At 42.4% G+C, this 20325-nt stretch overlaps 2 protein-coding genes across 3 annotated transcripts; one reads left to right on the plus strand and one right to left on the minus strand.

The window, feature by feature from the left end:
* The first annotated feature begins 6165 nt into the window (after positions 1 to 6165).
* Positions 6166 to 7344, plus strand: mlana (melan-A). Its single transcript, XM_085358279.1, has 4 exons — positions 6166 to 6254; positions 6389 to 6485; positions 6715 to 6813; positions 7276 to 7344. Exons 1-4 carry the CDS (start codon positions 6166 to 6168, stop codon positions 7342 to 7344), a joined length of 354 nt encoding a protein of 117 aa, XP_085214405.1.
* A 947-nt stretch (positions 7345 to 8291) lies between these two features.
* brd10 (bromodomain containing 10) lies at positions 8292 to 19874 on the minus strand. 2 transcript variants are annotated; one of them, XM_085359780.1, is made up of 10 exons: positions 19385 to 19874; positions 18166 to 18868; positions 17499 to 17699; positions 15760 to 17381; positions 15607 to 15668; positions 15396 to 15485; positions 15175 to 15290; positions 13356 to 13564; positions 11124 to 13148; positions 8292 to 10292 (listed from the first exon to the last, which is right to left on the minus strand). In XM_085359780.1, the coding sequence occupies exons 2-10, from the start codon at positions 18855 to 18857 to the stop codon at positions 8320 to 8322; spliced, it is 6990 nt and encodes a 2329-aa protein (XP_085215906.1). In that variant the 5' UTR covers positions 18858 to 18868; positions 19385 to 19874; the 3' UTR covers positions 8292 to 8319. The 2 variants fall into 2 exon arrangements, with proteins under 2 accessions (XP_085215906.1, XP_085215907.1); XM_085359781.1 differs by lacking the exon at positions 19385 to 19874 and having other exon boundaries at positions 18166 to 18907.
* Between the last annotated feature and the right edge of the window lie 451 nt (positions 19875 to 20325).

A 20325-nucleotide genomic window follows, 5' to 3' on the forward strand; every position in this document is an offset into this window, starting at 1 on the left:
GGAGAGAGGAGGAGGAGGAGGGGGAGGAGCAGGAGTAGGATGGCAGCTGGAGCAGGAGAAGAGTCTCTAGCTCCCTCTCCGTCCCACTGTTCAAACAGCTCCCTCGGAACTGACACATAATCCCTGGCTGGCTTTTCTTTTTTTTTTACCCCTTCTTTCTCACGGCGGACATATCTGCCGTGAGGGGAGAGGAGCTTGGTTAGAGGCGATGCTAACGAGTATCAGGTCATTTTTCAGGACAAAAAATAAAAAAGGCTGATGGAGGGGAAATCAACAATTTACCCCCTACAGAGTGACCCTTAAGAAAAAGCCTTGAACTAACGCACTGTGTAACCTGTGTTTCATTATTGCTATCACAGAGCTTGTTATAATAATAATAATGTCTAGAGTTTTTTTTAAGCTTTCCCCATTATGCTGCACTTGTTTAAATAAAATGATGTGCTTTTCTGATGACTTTTTATTTTATTTTATATATATATATATATATATATATATATATATATATATATATATATATATATATATATATATATATATATATATTAGGGGTGCAACGATATTCGTATCGATATTGAACCGTTCGATACAGTGCTTTCGGTTCGGTACGCATATGTATCGAACAATACAACATTTGTAATTTATTTTATCAACTTTCCTTCCGACGATGCTGTCTGTGTTGAGCGCTCAGTGAATCTGCGTTCGACTACTCCGCCTAGGCTGCACTGTCGAGCGCAGATCCACTGAGCGCTCAACACAGACAGCATAGTCAGAAGGAAGAGCGCAGGGCAAGCTAGCAAGACACATGGACCTCCCCCACCCTCATTCAGATCTGGCGTTTGGAATTATTTTGGTTTTCATGTGACGTATGACCCTGAAGGTAAGCGAGTCATGGACTAAAGTAAAACAGTATGTTGGATGTGCCATGCAATGCTCAATTACATGGGTGGGAGCTAGTGTGTTAGCGCAGTTAGCTCGTTAACGTGTTGGCTGTCTAGCCCCACACACGGGGCGATCGGCGGTAGCTCGTTAACGGAGATTTGCCGTGTTGTGGCGTTAAGGTCATTTCAACGAGATTAACCTGAAAGCACTAGTGGGAACACAACGAATATGACTGCACATTTACACCGACATCATCCTAGTGCAAAGACCAAAACAACAAGCATGCTACTAACTTTAGCCGAGTCATTTAGACAGCTGTTAGCACATGATTCTCCTTATGCTGCTGAGAATATAGCCCAGAAGAAGCGGATAGTATAGCTTTTATTTTGGAAAGAGACATTTCTCTGTAATAAACTCTCTTTTCCAAAGATGAGTGATTCCTCAATCAGATACAGGGCTTGCAATATCGCTAGCCCGACGTCCTGGAGCTAGCGATTTATCTCTGCCCTGCCCGTCGGGCTATTGTAGGAAGGAAAAATATATGTCAATGCTTTTGCATTCTTTCAGAAATGTAGCTGGGTAATTATGTCATTGGCATCTGTGAGCCACTGTCAATATGTGACATATTGAAATCGCGTTTGAATTTGCGCTTGTTTTTTTGCTTTCACTTTGCAATCGTGCGAACTGTGTATAGAGAGCGACAGCACTGATCTGTGAGTGATGATAATTTGCGCACCAATTCCTCTGACATCGTCTTATTAATCGTTAGCTTACTATGCAAACATGACAAGTGAAATCTCCCACAGCAAGCTTAAACATGTGAGAGGTTGATTGCGCAGAGAATCGCTGAGCTTATGTGAGTGCGTGTGTAAAAGCAGCAGGATATATATATTTTAGTTCTGCTGAGCCAAATAAGACAGGTCAGGGTGAAGAAGTGACAGCCAAAGAAAAGCTTACCACAAAACGGAGAAGTTATGACAAATCAGACTATAAGGCAAAAAGAAAGTGCAGCTTTATGGTTTCATGGACAAAATAATTTCTGTGGCTGCAATATGACGAACTATATAACCAGGGCTGCACATAAGTGGTCCGCAGGTGCGCATTCGCTGTCAAAATAAAAAACACGCACAAGGGTTAGGGTTAAATTTAAAAACTGTACTTTTGAGTTAAAATATAAATTTATAATTTTAATAAATGAAAAATTAAAAAGGCATGAACATTTTTTTTGTATCGAAAAAATATCGAACCGTGACACCAAAGTATCGAACCGAACCGAACCGTGAATTTTGTGTATCGTTGCACCCCTAGTATATATATATCAGTCAATCAACTGACTGCCTCCCACTAAAAATTTAACCACAGCTTGCCCAGAGCTACAAAACTCACCGCCCCCTCTTTAAAATGTTCTCACATGACCCAAACTAATTAGGACTGTAGCGGTTTGGGGACACGTGAGTATATTAAAACATTTATTCACACTACATTACAACGCTACATAATAGGCCAGCAGTAAACCATTTAGCTTCGGTTTGAGACACATTAAGATTTCGTTTCATAAACAGGATTTGGTCTCCCTCTTGTGGAGGAAAAGTCAAGTTATCCCAGATTAAAACAAACAGCCTCCCCTGCGTCACTCCCCACAACCTCTCTGTCTCTCTCTAAAACTATCAAAGTTTCTGTTTTCATTTAGTGAGACAAAAAAAAAGATCCCTCCAGCAGCAGTTTGACTTATGAAAACAAACCCAAAACAGTAACAACTACTGTATAATTGAGAATGGGCCAGTGGAATGAGTCCTCTTTTATTTTCCATCTTCTTTTCTGTAAAAACAATAAGAAAAAAAAGAAGTTTTAAAATACATTTTATCATAATTACAAAGCAGGAAGAACATATTTACTATCCATCCATCTATTTATTCCACTCCAGGGACAAGTGTGCCAGTCAGACAACCATTCACACTCACATTTGCACCCATATGAGCAATTTAGGATCACCATTTAGCCTAACCCCACTTTGGACTGTGGGAGGAAGCCAGAATACCCAGAGAGAACTCACACAGACACAGAAAGAACGTAGAAAACACAGAAAGCGTTTAGCTCACATTTTACCTTTAATTATATATCTTTAAAAAAATTACTTTTTAGATTTAAACTGTGAAGGGTTTTTTTTTAGCCAACCATCATTTCTTTATATTTTGTTAGGAAAATTTGATATATTTTCACCAGTTTATTGAAATATGCTAACATATATTAGGCAAAATTAATTCACCACTGGCCAAAATGCAGACCTAAACCATGACAGAGCATCCACTGTGTTTTACAGATGGCTGCAAACACTCACTATTGTACCTCTCTTCTAACCTTACATATTGATGACTATTTGAAACAAAGGTTTCACATTTGGATTCATCACTCCATGAGACCTGCTGTCACTGATTTTTCAGTCCTGTTCTTGTGTAATTTGGCATACTTCAGCCTTTTCTCCCTAGCTCACTTCTTGAATGCCTTCTTGACAGCCACCCTTCACCTGAGACCATTTCTGATGAGGTTTCAGTCAACAGTAGATGGGTCAACTGAAGGACCAGATGCATCATCAGGTCCTGTCTCAAGTCTTTGCTGGATTTTTCCCATTTCTCAAGGACATACCTTTCAAATACTGCTCATCTGCTGTAGATAGCTTTTCAGGCCGATCAATTCTTCATTTGTCCTGCACACCACACTGAGATGTGCCAAGCTTTTAGCTAAGAGCTCTTTGGGAGTCCCCTTTTTAATGCAAAAATGCTGTTTTGCGGCTGTCACACTGTGTTATCTTTGGTGTTTGTTTGGGTTTTTTTTTTTAGATTCATTTGTTTTTAGAAATGAGAACAAGTTATGTGCTTTTGTGACAAGCTGCAAGTAAAAAAGTGCACAAAAAGGTACAATTTAAAATTGGTTGTCTGTAACATGTCCACACAAAATTGGTTCATTGGCGTAGGTGCCTTTTTTACACTTGATGATTTGTAGGTTAAAGAAAAAAACATTCCTATTTAAATTGTTAGGTACAAAGACTAAACTAAAAATAAGTCAAAACACCTTCAGAAAACTGGAGAACTATTCTTTAAGAGTACTTCTTTGAAAATCGCAAGAAAGTCTGGAAGCAAAACATTAAAAAGAAAAAGAAAAGAGTAATAGCTCAAGACTTTTGCATAATATTGTATCTTTGCACTACAGCAGATGAAGAAATTACTTGAGCAGAAGTTTTGTTTTGTTTAGGAGCTGAGATAATCCAGGCAAATACTCCTCACAAATCTAAAACAGTGATACTGGGATCAGAAATGTTTCCTTTTGTTGTTTGTTTGTTTGTTAGACTTTATGACTGAAATTACTGTTTAGGTTTATAGTATTTATGAAATTCTTATATTACATTGTGGTAATTTGAAGGTATTTTATCTTTTATGATAAAGGCGTGATATCATTGAGATACTTAGCCTGGTATTGTATTGAATTTTTGTATTCCTTTCCTTATATCTATATAATTTCATTAGGATATTTATCAATAATAATGAAGTTGGTATACACACACAAACACACACACAGTCATATGAAAGGCCAGCAGCTGACGCCTGTAGTTTCACGAGTGGATAATAATGTTGCCGTAGGGTTTCACGGTAATTACTCCGCTTCAATGGGTTTAACCATGAGTCTCTAACCCGTGACGGTCATGAGGGGTTTTTGCCCCTCTCTGCTCTCCAGCACACTGAGTTAAGATATTTGAGGAGTGAAGAAACACAGCGCTCTGTGGACCCAATCTTTCTGAGAAGCCAAACCGACCAGAAGAGCTGCTTTCTGAATCCTTTCTCTCAAACTCGGTAAGGTAGCTGGTTTTTCTGTTTGTCTTACTTTTCTATAAAAAGAAGGCTTGTTAAAGGCATGTGGGGCATTGCGCTTTTATGAAAGGCTCAATTTGACATGACATTAATGTGAATTAAGGAAATGCTAATTAGGGTCTTCTTGATAAGGTTCATTTCACTGCACAGATGTAGGATGCTCAAAGACAACCTTAGTAGCAGTCGATTTCCATTGTATCTACATAATATATATGTGATTTGTATTGATGTGCACTTGAAGTCTGTAAGATAGCATCAGTCAACACAAAGACAGAGAGAATAGACAGATAGAAGAGATGCAGCTAAGTCCGGTGTATACACTGGACAGACACAGAGTGGAAAAAGTAAGTGGTCCAAAGCTTGGAACCCCTACACAGTTACACTTTTGTGTTATTTTAAAAGTTTTAATAATTGTATCAAGACATACTGGCTTTACATTACAGGCTATTAAAGAGTGAGGACTATCTGAACTTAATTTTACCTTATCAAGATTAGGTACAATATAATATTTTCACTTAAAAAATTTGCATGCGGGTAGATAATAATGATTTCACAGTGCAGAGCTAAGCTTTATGGCATTTAATTGTGTCCAGACTATTTGTTTGGCAGTTTATGGACCTCCCTCTGGGATAATATTAGACTACTGCAATTCATTGTATTATGGTCTAGATCAGGCCACCATCCATCGTCTTCAGATGGTTCAAACTGCAGCTGCTCGCCTGCTAACTGGTACCAAACGGAGAGAGCATATAACCCCAGTTTTAGCTTCTTTACACTGGCTTCCTGTCTCCTACAGGATCCAATTTAAACTTTTACTTTTTGTTTTTAAGTCACTTCATGCCCGAGCCCCTCCTTACCTGTCTGAGCTCCTCTCTGCCTATGCTCCAGGAAAAACCACGAGGTCTAGCTCAAAACTAATGTTGGCCATCCCACGGACTAATCTCAAATCCCGTGGTAATAGATCCTTCTCTGTGGCAGGTCCCAGACTTTGGAATAGTCTCCCCTTAAATATTAGATCTGCACAAACACTTGAGCAATTTAAATCATTACTAAAGACACATTTCTATGCCCTGGCTTTTAACACACTATGACCCAAGCATTTTGGTCTTATTTGAATTAGTTTAGTTATTGTTTTAATTCTTTTATTGTCCTATTATTGTTTTTTATTGTTATTATTGTATTACATTGTTGCTTTTTAATGCCATTTTTATATTGTTAAGCACTTTGTGCAGCATCGGCTGTTTGAAACGTGCTATATAAATAAATTTGACCTTGACCTTAATATCAAAGCAGTACCTCACATCATAGTCCATTTTCAATTATTATATGGCTATATAGGCTACAATGGGTTTAAATAGTTAGTCATGTGAGCGTATTGTCTATTTGTTCCTTATAAAATTATCCCTTGTTGACTTTCAGCTTGATGTTGTGTAATCGTACACACGGCATGCCTCGTGGGGACTTCAACGTTTATTTTGCCAGCAGCAGGCGAGGAAACGTCAGAGCTGAGGAGTATGTGTCTATTGTCATCTTAAAATCATTGCTATTAAGCTACTGCTGTGCCCAAATTTGTATTGTTGTGAACACTTTAAAACCCATGTGCAAAGAAAAGTTTTTCTCAATTTGAATTGTGTTGTGGACCACAGGGCAGTGGGCATAGCTCTGCTGGTTGTCATCCTTGCAGCACTTCTCATCCTGGGCTGCTGGTACTTCAAGAAAAGGAGTGGCTACAAACTTATCAGAGTGAGACCATCACACTTTATAACTGATTTATGTTATTCTGATTTGTTGTTGGTGAACATCTGTAAAATGTCAAAATGAAAATTCAGTTCACCCTATTTCAAAGAGCATCATGTGTTCAGTTTGTACCCATCTTTTCCCAGCCTGTATCACTATGTTCTCATTTTGTTTCATCACAATGTTCTCATTTTGTTTCATCACAAACCCTCGTACACATTTCTGTAACTTGCAGAGCCCCAGATCAGGTTATACAGGAAGCCAGTACTCGGAGGCAGGATCTCCAGCAGAAAACAAGATGGCTCTTACTGATTTTGGCAGCTTCCGATCTGTGGTGAGACAATTACTTCAGGAATAATAGCCACATATACAGGATATAGTAATGCCCCGCCCAAAAAAAAAATCACAAATCAGTAGGTATTTCATTTAAATTTTGTGCAACCTGATATTCCACACAGAGCCTCAGAGCTTTGAAACATGATGTAGAGCACGTGAAAGCAAAAGCTGTGGATGCCTGAAGCAAGGATTATGTCACCAGACTGGAGGGAGGTATAAAAATGTTTAGTTCCCAGAGATGATGTGTGTATGGTGGAAAAGTGAAAGGAGGATCAGAGCAGCAGTCTTTCAAATATCATGTGGAATCCCGTGTGTGAAAAATTGACATTTTGCATTTGTTGTTATGACACGTCCCTAGGGAAATAAACTTTGGCTTCACTTTTCAACGCTGCATAAACATGTTATTCACATATAACTGAACTGTAGCTTTCATTTTTGTTGTTGTTCCACTTCTCTACAGGTTCCTAATGCACCTCCAGCCTATGAGAAGATTTCCTCTGGGCCTTTGCCACCTCCGTATTCCCCCTGAAGCACTGTGGCTGAAGATGGAAGAGGCAAAGAAAGACAATGAAGAAGGAACTCCAAGCTCACCTTGCTGTTTGAAAATATATAATCTTATGTCCCTAGCAATATAGTGCATTGTAGCCAAATATAGGTGAAACTACTGTATCTCCCACTTTGTAAAATTAAAAACGACAAAAATGAACACAGCTTTAATACTATAGCTTGTTTCAATAAACAGTAAAACACTATTATTGCACATTTCTGAGGATAAGAAAGCAGACACGCTTGTTTGGGACAGTTGCATTGTTTATTTCCATGCAGTATCGTCCAGAATTGTTCCATGAAAATGTACCTAGTAATTTTTTTTATTTTTTGGGGGGGAAAAAAATCTATATGGTAAAAATAAATAAATGTGACTTTAAAACATTTATATTGGCTCAAATATGTAGTACAAATTTCTCTAGTAGTTTATTTCTAAAAAGTAAAATGCCTCTTTCAAATAGTTACTAGTTGAAAATAAGGACATGACAGACTGGATGCTGATGGATTTTTCCTTTCTTTTCTTTCCAACCTGACAGACAAAAGTAGAGCAAGTTGTAATGATAAATCGTAAACAATACTGGGACTGAAATGCTAAACTGCTAAAGCTCAACTTGAAATCTATTTCATCTACCTTCCTGTTGTATCAATTGGTTATAACACTTGCAATTACTCAAGGAAGGGTCTACACATTTGAAATCAGGGCAACCTTAGTAGTGTCCCCCTCCAGAAACTCTTCACAGTATACATTTTTCACCATGTCTGACTGAGCAGGTTTACATGTAAGACAATTAAATCAGAGGATGAAACCTAATGTAGCATAAGTTTAAGTTAGGAGTCAAACTAAAGCTGAAAATGTAGTTCTTTAACCAGGATTAAAACAAGCAAAAATATGTGAACCCTGCTAAAACTAAGCAGCTGAAAAGTGGTGTCTGAGCTTTCACACTCCACTTTAATTGGTTCACTTTGTGTCTGCCGTTGAAGGCTGTAAAGAGGAATCATGTGTTTGTAGTGCTCCAGTGGAACTGTTGGTACAAATCACCAGTGCATCCCGAGGTTCAGTCAGCTCTGCTGAACTGACCGGCCGCTGAACAGTGCTCAAAACAGCCCCATCGGGACTAATGAGCATCTTGGAAGCTACACTTGTATGCAGACCCAGGGCTGAGGTCTCCACAGAGTGTTTTCCAAGTGTCTGATTGGTCAGTACAACAGGTGGATGGATGGTGGTGTTCGTTTTACTCGATGGGATTGTTTGACCTGGAGTGATTATTACAGTTGTGCTGGATGAAGATGTGGTCTCCACAGTTGCTGTTTCAAATGTGTTGACAGTGCTTCCGATGGGTGGAACAGTAGCAACAGGCAGTGCCTGCATTCTAGAGACTCCACTGATGATTGGTGGAACAGCCACAGTTGGCAAAACCTGTGTCCGTGTGCCAGCAGGCACTGTTTGCACGAGTGGGGTCTGTTTTTTGATTGATGTGTTGCTCAGCCCTGAATGCATTAAAACCTGTGGTTGAGCGGTGGTCGGTGCTGCAAATCGGACAGCTGTCTGCTGAGGCTGTATGCCTAGGGTTGTCACTGCAATCACATGCTGGGTAGGAAGAGAACCATGCAAAGCTGGTGTGTCTGCTATTACTGGTGCTACTGGCGAAGAGAGGGGTGCAGGAACTGGTATAACAGGGCTGGGTAGGGTAACAGCTGATGGCCTGGGTACTACAGGCAATGACAGAGGTCCCGACAATCTGGCCAAGGGGGGTGCTACTACAGGTGAAATGGTTGATAAACATTTTGCTTGTGTAGTGGCAGCTAGTCTGACTGTGCCCTGTGCTGATCCAAGACAAGGGGCACTTGTTAACACTGGTACAGTTGGTACACTGTCTAACCTTGCTGTAGGGGAGACCAGAGTGGATGTACCTACTGGAGGTAACGCAAAGTTACCCACGTGTGCAGTTGGCAACCTAGGAAGTGCCGATACTACATTTGTTTTACTGGGTAACAAATTTGAGCCCAGGCCAGGTGTTCCTGTTAGTTTTAGTGACAAGACATTAGGAGTGGTTGCCAGCAACGGTGGAACGACAGCAGGGGTGCTTGCCACAAAGGGAGAACTTACAGCTGTGACACCAGGCAGCCTGGCTGGGGGTTGGGGTAAAACTGGCGCCCTGGGGGCTACCATGGCATGGCTTGCACCTTGAGAAGGTACTGATGGTCCAGTGCTTGTAGGACTGGCAGGAGGCACTTGTTGTGCAGGGCTAGAGATGATAAGGACGTGGCTGCCTGGAGCCAAACCCTGGGGAGGGACTACAAAGCGTGCATTGTTGAGGAGAATTTGTGTGCCAGCAGCAAGTGGCGTAGAGGTGTTAATGACTATTCTCTGCTGGATTGTGCTGGTTGCAGAGGTGGTGAATGGGGTACAGGTGGTTGTTGCAGAGGAGAGAGGGAGTTGGGTTTTATTGCGAGCAAACTGAGATGAAGAGAAGGAGGAGGAGGAAGTGGTTTCTTCACCAATACTCCTCTGACAATCAAGAGTGAGTGTGGAAGTTCGGTCTGGCCTACTCTCCACAGTAGTAGCTGTCTGAACAGGAGTGGTGATGGACACTACGCTTCCTGGGATATTAACATCATTCTTTATCATGTTTCCCTTTGGCTGAGCAGCAGCAGTGTTTATGGATGTATAACAGCCTGTTTGTGACATCAAGGAGGATGCTGGGATTCCCTGGAGGTGAGAGCTGGTGCTGACTGATCCATGAGAGACAAGCTGGGAAGAACTAGTGATGGCATTTAAACTTGTTGCTGGGACCAGTCCAGTGGTAGTGGTGAAGGTTGTTGGACCACATGCATTTGAAACAGACCCTGGTGTGAACTTGGAAGCAGACTGTGACAGGGCATAAGTAGTCTGTCCAGTAGTTGCTTTCCCTGGTAACTGGATTTGAACACCTGGTGAAACATAAAGATGAGAAAAATATTTATTAAATTTGTGGTGGAAAAGGTTTCTTTGATTCCAGCAAATCAAGCACTACAGCGAAGTAGTCAACAATGCGAGTCCAACACATCAGTCTTTTTTCCAAGCCAAACCAACTGTGAAGATGACATCATCATATAGCCATGCTGTCTCTCTCTCTCTCTCTCTCTCTCTCACTCACTCACTCACTCACTCACTCTGAGTAAGAAGGCAGCATGACCAAGACGTGTTGTCCTCAGTTGTTCTGCAAGATAATGCTTTCTACAGAAGACAAGAGCAGCACACATTCCTGTAATCACTATCAAAATCACAGGTAAGTCACTTATCAAACCATCTTCTCTTCTTCTTTTGCCTGCATCCTTTTAAGGCTGCCATAACGAATTATCTTCTTCCCATTCTTTCAAATCAACCCTCTCCGTGCCCTTCTTCACTGCATACATGAACCTTCTCTGTGGTCTTCCTTGTTTTCTCCTGTCCACATGGCAACTCAATCTTGAACATCCTTCGTCCAGTAAATCCACTATCCCTCCTTTGCACATGTCCAAACCATGACCTCAAGTTAATCTGTCTATCACCACTGCAACCAAGAAGGGGTTCAGAGCAGATCCCTGCTCACCAACTTCACTGCTTAAAAAGCTTCACCTGCTCTGCTACATTCGATTTACTTATATGCCAACATTGGATAGTGTGGCATTTCTCCCACTATGAGATACATGTTATACACATAAACTTTACAAAGTTTTCAAAATTGAGCCAACCCAAGACAAACAACAAATAATAATAATAATAAAAAAACAAAAACTCACCTTGGGGCAGGGTGATGTTTTTGCCCTTGGACAATGGCTCCAAGCTGATACTTCTAGCAGGTTTTCCTGGTTTTAATCCCACCTTCAGAGTCTGACTTGATAATGAAGTGGTTGCTCCCTGTCCACTTGCACACGTTGCCATCGCCGGTGCTGAAAGGCTTCCAATGACGGTGGCTGATGATGTCAATGCGGGCTGAGTGACAAACATGAGTCTTGAACTAGGACCTGGCTTCGGGGAGGAGGGTGTCCCTTTGGATGCAGCTACATTTGAGGATGAGGATGAAGATGGAGTAACCAGGATGAATTTGGTAACTTGGGATCCTTCATCTGTAGTGGTGCGTTTCATACCAGTCTTGCTGGTGGCTGCTTGGGAAAACCCTGAGCCACTTTGTAGTGGCACGGCAACACTGCTATTAGCTACTGAAGCTTGAAAATGAGAACCAGCAGCAGGTGTGTGGACTGGCTGAGAAATGTTTGTCACAACTGTAGAACCAGTTGAGCTACTGAGGCCCTGACTTACAGCAACAGCACTGGCTGTAGTTTGACTTTTTGGGCATGTTATACCACTACCAGTGGTTGCAGTGAGCATGGTATTTTTGAGAGAGGAAGGGGTTTTTAACACAGGATGGATCTGCTGCTGGGGTTGGGAAATTGTCATTGCTTGGACAACAGAAGGTGCGGTCTGAGTGGGAGCAGAAGTAGACTGTGTGGCCTTGGACAGAAGGAAGGCTTTAAACTGAGGCGAGATAGTGATGACTGGACTGGTATGTACAGAGCCAAGTGTGTTTTGGTCCGAGGATGTCTGGACCTTGACAATGCCCGTGTTGCCACATCTAGTTGTTACCAGGATTGACTGTGAGTCACGGATGCACACAGTCTTCAGCTCCTGTTTCGGGTCTGTAGGTTTCTCAGGCTCAGTACAAACTGCATTTGAAACTGCTGTGATGGAGGTTGTGTTTGGTGTGGTATCGTGTGAAGCACTAGCTTGGACACTGCATAACTGTGTCTCTTTAGATCCTGCTCTGTTTAGAGCCCCGTGTTGAAGACGAGGTGAAACCGAAGGAGAAGGGGTCTTCACTGTCCTGGCATCTTTTAGGGGCGCCACTTGTTGAACAGGAATTCTGTTTTCAGGAATCCTGAACCCAGGCACATCGGTAGACATACAAAAAGAGCTGGCCACTTTGGAAACTATTGCCTGAAAGCCTTTAGTCTGTTGTTGAGCTAAAGAGCAAGACTTTGCTTCAGTTTTATGAACGAGAAGGTTAGAAGGCAGAATCACTACTTGCTGGACAGTCTTTTCTCCAGTGTCTTGGCCCAGGACGGGCTGAACTGAGATCTTTATTGGGCTATTGTTGTCTTTCCTTACAAGGTGACCCAGTCCCTCAGGCACCTTGTACACCACTTGGACTGGATTTTTAAGTGCAGTCTGTGTTGGTTTGCCTTGTGGAGATTTAGGAAGAACTGCTGCCACAGTGGCCACTTCTGACTGCTCAGGGGCTTTTGTCTGCTGTGGTCCTCGTACCTCAATCTGTTGCTTGTTCTGTTGGGAACTGGATGGAGAACTTTGTGCTTTTGAAAGTTTGGTGTTAGCTACTGCAGTTGTAGGCAGCGAGACCAAAGACCTCTTGCTCGGTTCATCTTCACTGTTAACACCTGGGCAATCAGCAGGTCGATTCATTAAGGTCACTTTGTTTCCCACACTCTTAGCCAGCAGGGTGGGGATGGGCGTGTAGCCCTTAGGTAGTCCAATGGTTGGGTGAAGGATGGGGGATCTGGGAGGCGCTGAAGCATGGGCTGTTACCCTTTCTGCCCATGCTGAATCCCTGGATTTATTTGCTGGGTTCAGGTCAGATCTCGACTGTGACCTGGAGTCGGCATAAGCAATTATGCTGCTTACAGTCTGATCTTTTTGCCACAGACCAATTCCTTTCTCTGCACTGGCTTGAGGGTGTTTTAGGTGGTTTGGAGGTACACATGTCACCGTGTTTTCTCCAGTAGACTCAGCCTTAATGTCTCTAGTGCTTTCTGAGAAGAAAATAGAAAAGTCTATTAGAGATATATTGATTTATAAGCTTTACAATTGCCTATGAAGGTTCAATAGGCAGTGACTTTCATGTAGTACAGTCAAATAAGCTAAGAACAGTGTAAACTGACTGCACTACTGCCTACAGAATGAGGAAAATCTTACATTTCAGTAAACAAAACAACAACGTTAGATTCAAGCGCAATTACCTCCACTCCAGAGACCTCTGGGAACTCTGTTTTCCATGTCTTCCTCTTCTGATCTCCCATAATGATCTGACAGTGAAGGAACCTCCTTCCCTAAATCCCTTTCTTCATCATCATCAGATGATGATGATGATAAATTGCTCTCTTCGCGCTCAAAGTTACTGTACTCTGGGTGCTTCTTGAAATCATCAAATTCCTTCTTCAAACGAAGCCTGACAATAGAAAAACAATGAAAAAAATCAAGACTTCAGTAATGATGCTATATTACAATGAGCTGTTTAAATAAAGTTGTCATCACTATACTTTGTTCTGGACAGACGACCACCAAATGAGCAAACATACCATTAAGACCAGCAATACAAATTAAACAGAAGACAACACCAACAAAACTCAATCATGGTAAACCTTAAATTCAATTTGAATGTATTTGAATAAACACTCACTGGCCAATTTATTAATTGCAGTAGGTTAACTGCTTGTCATCATAAATGGCTAACAAGCCTATCACATGCTTCCAACTCAAAGCATTTAGGCACGTAGACTGAGACAAGATGACCTCTTGAAGTTCAAAAGGAGCATCAGCATAAAGATAAGTCAGGTAAGATTTTTCAGCACAACCCTCTCTAGGGCTTACAAAGAACAGACTAAAAAAGACAAGAGAAAATATCCAGTGAGCAGCAGCTTTCTGATTAATAATGCCTTGTTAATACCAGAAGTCAGAAAACAATTTCCAGATTACTTCAAGATGATAGAAAGGCAACAGTACCTCAAATGGCCATGCCTTACAGCCGAAGTATGAAAAAAAGCATATCTGACTGTAGGGTTTTGAGATATGACGAAATATATTCGACGACGAAATTAAAACATTTATCGTTTCATATTATACCCTACTGTTTGTTTCATGGTGTCGCAAAATACACTGTTTACAGCAATCTGTTTTCATCGTTTGGATGGTCACCGTGTGGATGCAGGCACAGAGAATACCAGCATGGCCAGTCAAGATGGGGCAGAACCAGGCAGCTCCAAACAGAAGGACCTCTGTAGCATGGACATGGTTTGGTTATGAAAAGTCTGACACGGACCAGAAAACTGTACTATTCAAATTATGCCCCACCACAGGCTCAAAACACGACAAACCTCTTCTACCACCTACGCAAGAATCATGTGAAAGAGTACGGAGAGAGTTTACGGATGAGAAGCCTACAAATGATACAGGCTCACCAAAATCGACAATAGGTGATTGGAAAAACATTGCCTGATCTGACAATTATTGATTTCTGCTATAAAATATATTATTTCTTATATTATTTTCCTGACACACTTTGAGCCCCTCAGTATCAGTTGAGCATCATTTTAACACCACAGCCCACCTGAATATTATTGCAAACCATCCTTGTATGACCACAGTGATGGTGATGGTTGACAACTGCTTTCAGAAGAATAACACACCAACTACAGAATTCAAATGATCTAACACTGGTTTCCTGAACATGACAGTGAGTTCTCTCTGTACTCAAATGCTTCCACAGTCACCAGATCTCAATCCAACAGAGCACCTGTGGGATGTGGCGGAAAGCGAGATTCACACCATGGACATGCAACCAACAAGTGTGCAGCAACCGTGTGATGCTATTTCGTCAAAACGCCCAAAATCTCTGAGCAATGTTTATAGCACCTTGTTGAAGCTGTGCGATGAAGAATTAAGGAAGCTCTAAAGACAAAAGGGGGTCAAACCTACCTACTGTTGTACCTAATAAAGTGTCCAGTGAGCTTGCATAAATATGAATGAAGAATAAATCCAATTATTGTGTAAGCGTCAAACCTGTTCCTTTGGTGTGCTTTGACAAGCTTGGGTTCCCAGGGTGAGAGCTCATTCAGTAGTCTGATTAGTGTGCTATGGAGGTCTTTCACTGCTTCTCTCCTATAGTACCACCGACCCTGCGAGTTCAAACGTGTAAAGGAAAACTTAAGTGAGTGGGCAACACTGAAATGTGAGGAAACAAACTTTTTTCCCTCTGCTTAATAAAAATGACTGTAACCTACCAATCTCTTTTTAGTGCTCTCCAGGTCATCAAGCTCATCTTCAGTCTTACCGATCAGCTCGCGTAATTCCTCGAGACTGGTGCAGACCAACTATACAAGAGGAAAAAAAGGGCACAGAAAACTGTCAAGGACTAAATCAGGTTTAAAATTAAAATAGGAAAAAACAGACTAACAAAGGAACAAGATCAGAGTGTACAGTGAATCTGACTACCTTGAATGAGGGCTCAGCTGAAAGTTCCTCTTTGATTTTCTTTGAACATTCAGGTTTTTTACCTGTCAGAAATAATTAATACACAAATGATTTTGATGTAATACTGACGGAAGCCACAGGAGCGACATCATTACCAATCTTTTTTCCCCTCACCTGTTTTATGTTTCTTTTTCTTGTCTTTTCTCTTGATTGTTGTGCCAACTTTCCGCAGTGTAGACTTGGCAGCCTCAGCTGGGGACAGCCTCATCCTGTCCACATGCGGTAGCTGCTTGTGCTCTCCTTTTACCCTCAGCAGCTGTTCCCTCCCTCGCTTTTTCTTCCGCTTTTTTTTTTTAGTCCATATTTTGTCATTCGCCCTCTCTTCAGTCGAGTTTTGAGTGCTCTCAGAAGACAGCTGTGTGGCCAGCTCTGATGGACCACAACAGAAGCCACACTCCTCAGATTTAACACTGCTAGTTTTCTTTTTACAACATTCAAAACACGAAGATCTTTGGTGTCCCTGAGTGGGACTTCCTCCCTCCATTTTGACTCCCAACGGTTTAGTTGGAGAGGCCAGATTCACAGATCGAGCTGGAGACCTGCCTGTGTAGCTGTGCTCCCCTACATTCAGACAAGGCTCTTGTGTTTCTGCTTTAATAGTGCGAACCGCACCCAGTGTCAAGCCCGGCTCCTGTTTTATTGTGATTCTCTTTGCTTGTTGCTCCACATCTAAAGTCTCTTGCTTTAAATGAATTCTTACACTACCTCCTTCACTGGGACTGATGTGTGTGTGGCGCAGTGAGTTTGTGTGTATTTTTAAGTCCAGTTTAGAGTCTTCACAAGAGTCTCCATCAGAGGACGCTAATTCAGAAATCTGCTCCAGCGACCACAACTTTAACTTTTTTTGATCTTCTTCTTTCTCGTTTTCCTTTTTGAAAACACTAAATGTCTCTCTTTTCCGTTTTCCCAAATTACCGGTCTCTACAGTGTCCATGGAGACTCCAAAACACCCCCTATCACTTTTATTGCCCTCATCCCGCATGCCATCTGACTCATCCTCCGTACCTGGCTTAAAATCAACTTTTTTCACCCATACCAAAGGAAATGGGAATGCTGGGGGTGTGCTGGGGCTCTGGCGATAGATCCTCAGGTCTGCGCCACAGAAATGTGGGAAATGTATATAGGTATTCTCCTTGCTGTCATAGCCCAAGATAGACTCCCTACATTCGTGGATGGGCTGGGCGAGCACAGCATCCTGTACATCCTTCTGTGTTTCATACACATGATCACATAGCCCCTTCAGAAGCCATACTCGCTGATAGAAGGGCAACAAGTGGAAGGGTTTCTCTTCTAAAGGGCTAACCTCCCCTAGGGTGCTAAAAAACTGGTGGCAAAGTCCCAGCTGTTCAGCGCGACCTGGCTGATCACGGGAGGCACCAATGGTTCGATACCAGCCTAAAACACGCTGCCTTAGCTCCGACTCCCATCGCCTGTAAGGCAACGTAGGCCGGCGGTGCAGTGTGGCCCTCCTCTGTGGAGGCGAGAGCAGGGAAGACATTATTTTGGAGAGGAGCAGGCTGCAACGGGGCATCAGCAAACAACGTTCCAGCTCAAAAAATATGATCTCAGGGAGGTTGAGGGCAGTCTGAGCTAGGCAGAGAAAGTGTCCTATAGCAGGGAGTTCCCAGAGGGTCTGCACAGTGTGGGGAAAAGCCAGTGAAAGCAAGCTCTGCTCCCACTCTTCCACCTCCTTAGCTGACATTTCTTCAGCCTCTTTCTTCTCAAGCTCACGTTGCCTGCAAATGCAAAGGTATAGTTGTGGTTTTAAACTCTGCTTTACTTTTGCACTAAATCATCACAAAACTCAACACGCAACGGAGACTTTTAGTCTTTCCTTTCAGCAATTCACTCACCTCTTCTCCTCCTTGGCCCTCTGTTGCTCCTCTAGCCGCAGGGTCTGCACCATGATCGACTCGTGCCCACCGACAGTGATCGTAGCAAGGCTACGAGGTGTGGATCGCCGCCGCGTGGAGGTGCCCCCCGTGCCCCGTTCCTCCTCTGCCCCAAAACGTCCTTTAGAAGTAACTGCCAAAGTTGTTTTCTCTCGCAGCGTTCTAGTTTGACAAATGGAGAAAGAAAAAAGGAAAACAAAAAGCCGGGTACACCAAAACGAATAAAGTTACTTTGTAAAAGCAAATGAACATGGAGTATAATGACACTACTAATGTGATCAAACAGACAAATAATTATTTAAAATGGGATAACTGTAACATGCAAGTACATTTTGTTATTAATAAGCAAATAAATACTAAATAAGATGGTTGAGACATAATTTGCTGTCTCGTTACTTTATAAACATTACTTTTTATTATTATTATTAATTTTAGTTTAGTTTAGTTTAAAATAATATAAACATTACTATTATTATAAATTACTGACTGGAAACTTGTGAAACACCAACTTGTTGAGAATCCAAGTGACAGAAAACACCTTTGGTATGATCGTGATTGCAACTTTACAATACTTTGGACATTTCTCTCCGCAGCAATCTGTTCAAGAGTGTAGTTTCATTATCTTTACCTGGACAGCAGCGTCAGCTTCTGCTCCAGCATAATTTCCAGCTTTTGTGCCTGTTTGGAGATCCAGTGGTCCACACCATGGTAGCGATAACAGTTCTCCAACATCAGTCTGAAGTCCGCAACAAACTCTGTTATGGTCTCGTATTCCTGGCTGACAAACTTCTCCTCCATCCTCCGCAAGCACATCGACTGCCTGAGCTGTGACTGCACCCGACCCTTGACCCCTCCGATACCATGCTGGGCCTCCTGGTGGCCAATGGGATAGAGGAATGGGCTGGTGATCCCTTTGTGCTTATCCAAAAGAAAGCCAGTAAATATCCTATAAGCTTGCTGGACCTCATAGTTCATGTCCTCTTCGAAGGTATTGCTGTTGGTGGAAATGCAGACTTCAGGCAGTGAGAGGTCACTGTTGGAAAACTCTGACATACCATCATTGCTCAGAGCCAGGTGGTCACCTTCTGCAGTGAGATCTCCACTGTCACCAGGGCAGCACAACGCCACCACTGTATCAACGTCACAGGTGCCATTACTGAGCCCCGCTTCTGTTATAACGAAGCCGGTGTTTTCAGCGTTGCTGCGCACCCATTTTTGACTTTGTGAAGACATGACGATGTCAGAGGCGAGCTGCTGAGGTGCGGAGTCTCGGTCAGTCACATCTGCTGTGATTTCCTCGGTCATGTCCTCCTGATCCATAGCACTGACGCCTGAAGAGGGTGACAGGTGTCACCTATGGCGACTTCTTATTTTACAAATAACACTCAGTGATGAAAGAATAGACTTGGTCAAATATACAATGCATTTATACAGCCCCCAAAAACCGCAAAATGGGAAAACTGTAAATTAATTTGATGCCCAACATCGCTGAGCTAAGTTTGCTTTCATTTTAAGCGATGTCATGAACAGTGAACACATTATCAGAGACACATGATAAAACGCGGGGGTGTTTACCTCGTAGAATTAGCGGGGTGACTTATCTTACCCTAAATGCCCCATCTTTCAAAACTTTCCCTGCATCAGTGTCTAGCTAACTCGAAGTTAGCTGTTCACACGCTAGCGCAAAATCAAGTCAGAATAACGGTAAGCAAACAAAAGTTTGCTCTGCCTGTTCTTCAACAAAAACTAAAGGGCACCCCCTTATCGCTCCTCGCATCCTGACCACGTGCAAAATAACAACAAAACGAAGTGACCACAGACAGAATTTGGTTGGTTCAACGACATACCTCGCCGTTTTCAGCTCGGCTCCTCAGACGCACCAGGCAGGGCAAGCTTAGCAGCCACGAAGGCTTGCTAGTTCTGCTAGCTTTGCTATTGTTTCCAGCCTAGGGCCTGCAATTGCTGCGTTTGCTCTCCATGGTGAAAATGTTGCAGCGGTTACATGTCCAGGTAAAAAAGTTAAGCGGGCGTATCATGTCGCCATCGCACGGAATGATGTCAGTGACAACTGGACGGCTAACGGAGCATTAGCCGATTGTTTCAAAACGCATAACAGTTCATTGTCACTAGCTACCCAGCTAACCAGCTAGGTTTTCAACTTGACAGCTACTTTATGGCGGGTAAAAATGTACACATTCACTTCAGAGTCAAATATACACCGTGTGGCAGGTATACTATGAACGCTGAGCGCTTACAAAAAGCTAGTAACTGACTCCTCTGGGTTGTTTGAAGACAACTGAAGTGTCCAGTTCGCTTCCACCCTGCGTGCCCTCGATGCAAATGTGCGCAGCTTGACGCAGCTAGCATGTTCCGTGTCACGCCGAACCGTTGTTTTGTTTTGTTTATTTCTTACGAGGGGGGGAAAGGCGGGCACACACATACATTACACACACTCGATGCTGTATCATTGAGCTTTTTAAAAGTATGTCTCTTATCGTCGTGCAAAATGCGAACGCGCTGAGACACTTATCATTACACAAATTAATACACGCGTAAAAATCCACCAACTGATAAAGCCACAATGCACAGAATGACACTGTTTAAAGTTCATTTACACTTAAGGGCTTAAGCGCCTTAAAATAAGTTAGATGAGATATAAAAGAATGTTCGTGTACGACGTAAAGTTCTGCAACGCACACGTCTCACGTTTGGCCGGTAGATGTCGCTAGAGATCAATGTACGGCAGATGAGCGTCACACGCCTGTGATTAGAGTAAATTTCCCTTCTT

Source organism: Diplotaxodon limnothrissa, linkage group LG7 (assembly GCF_057381915.1).
Source record: "Diplotaxodon limnothrissa isolate DT_005_m linkage group LG7, D_limnothrissa_male_GT1.1, whole genome shotgun sequence".
NCBI classification, from domain to species: domain Eukaryota; kingdom Metazoa; phylum Chordata; class Actinopteri; order Cichliformes; family Cichlidae; genus Diplotaxodon; species Diplotaxodon limnothrissa.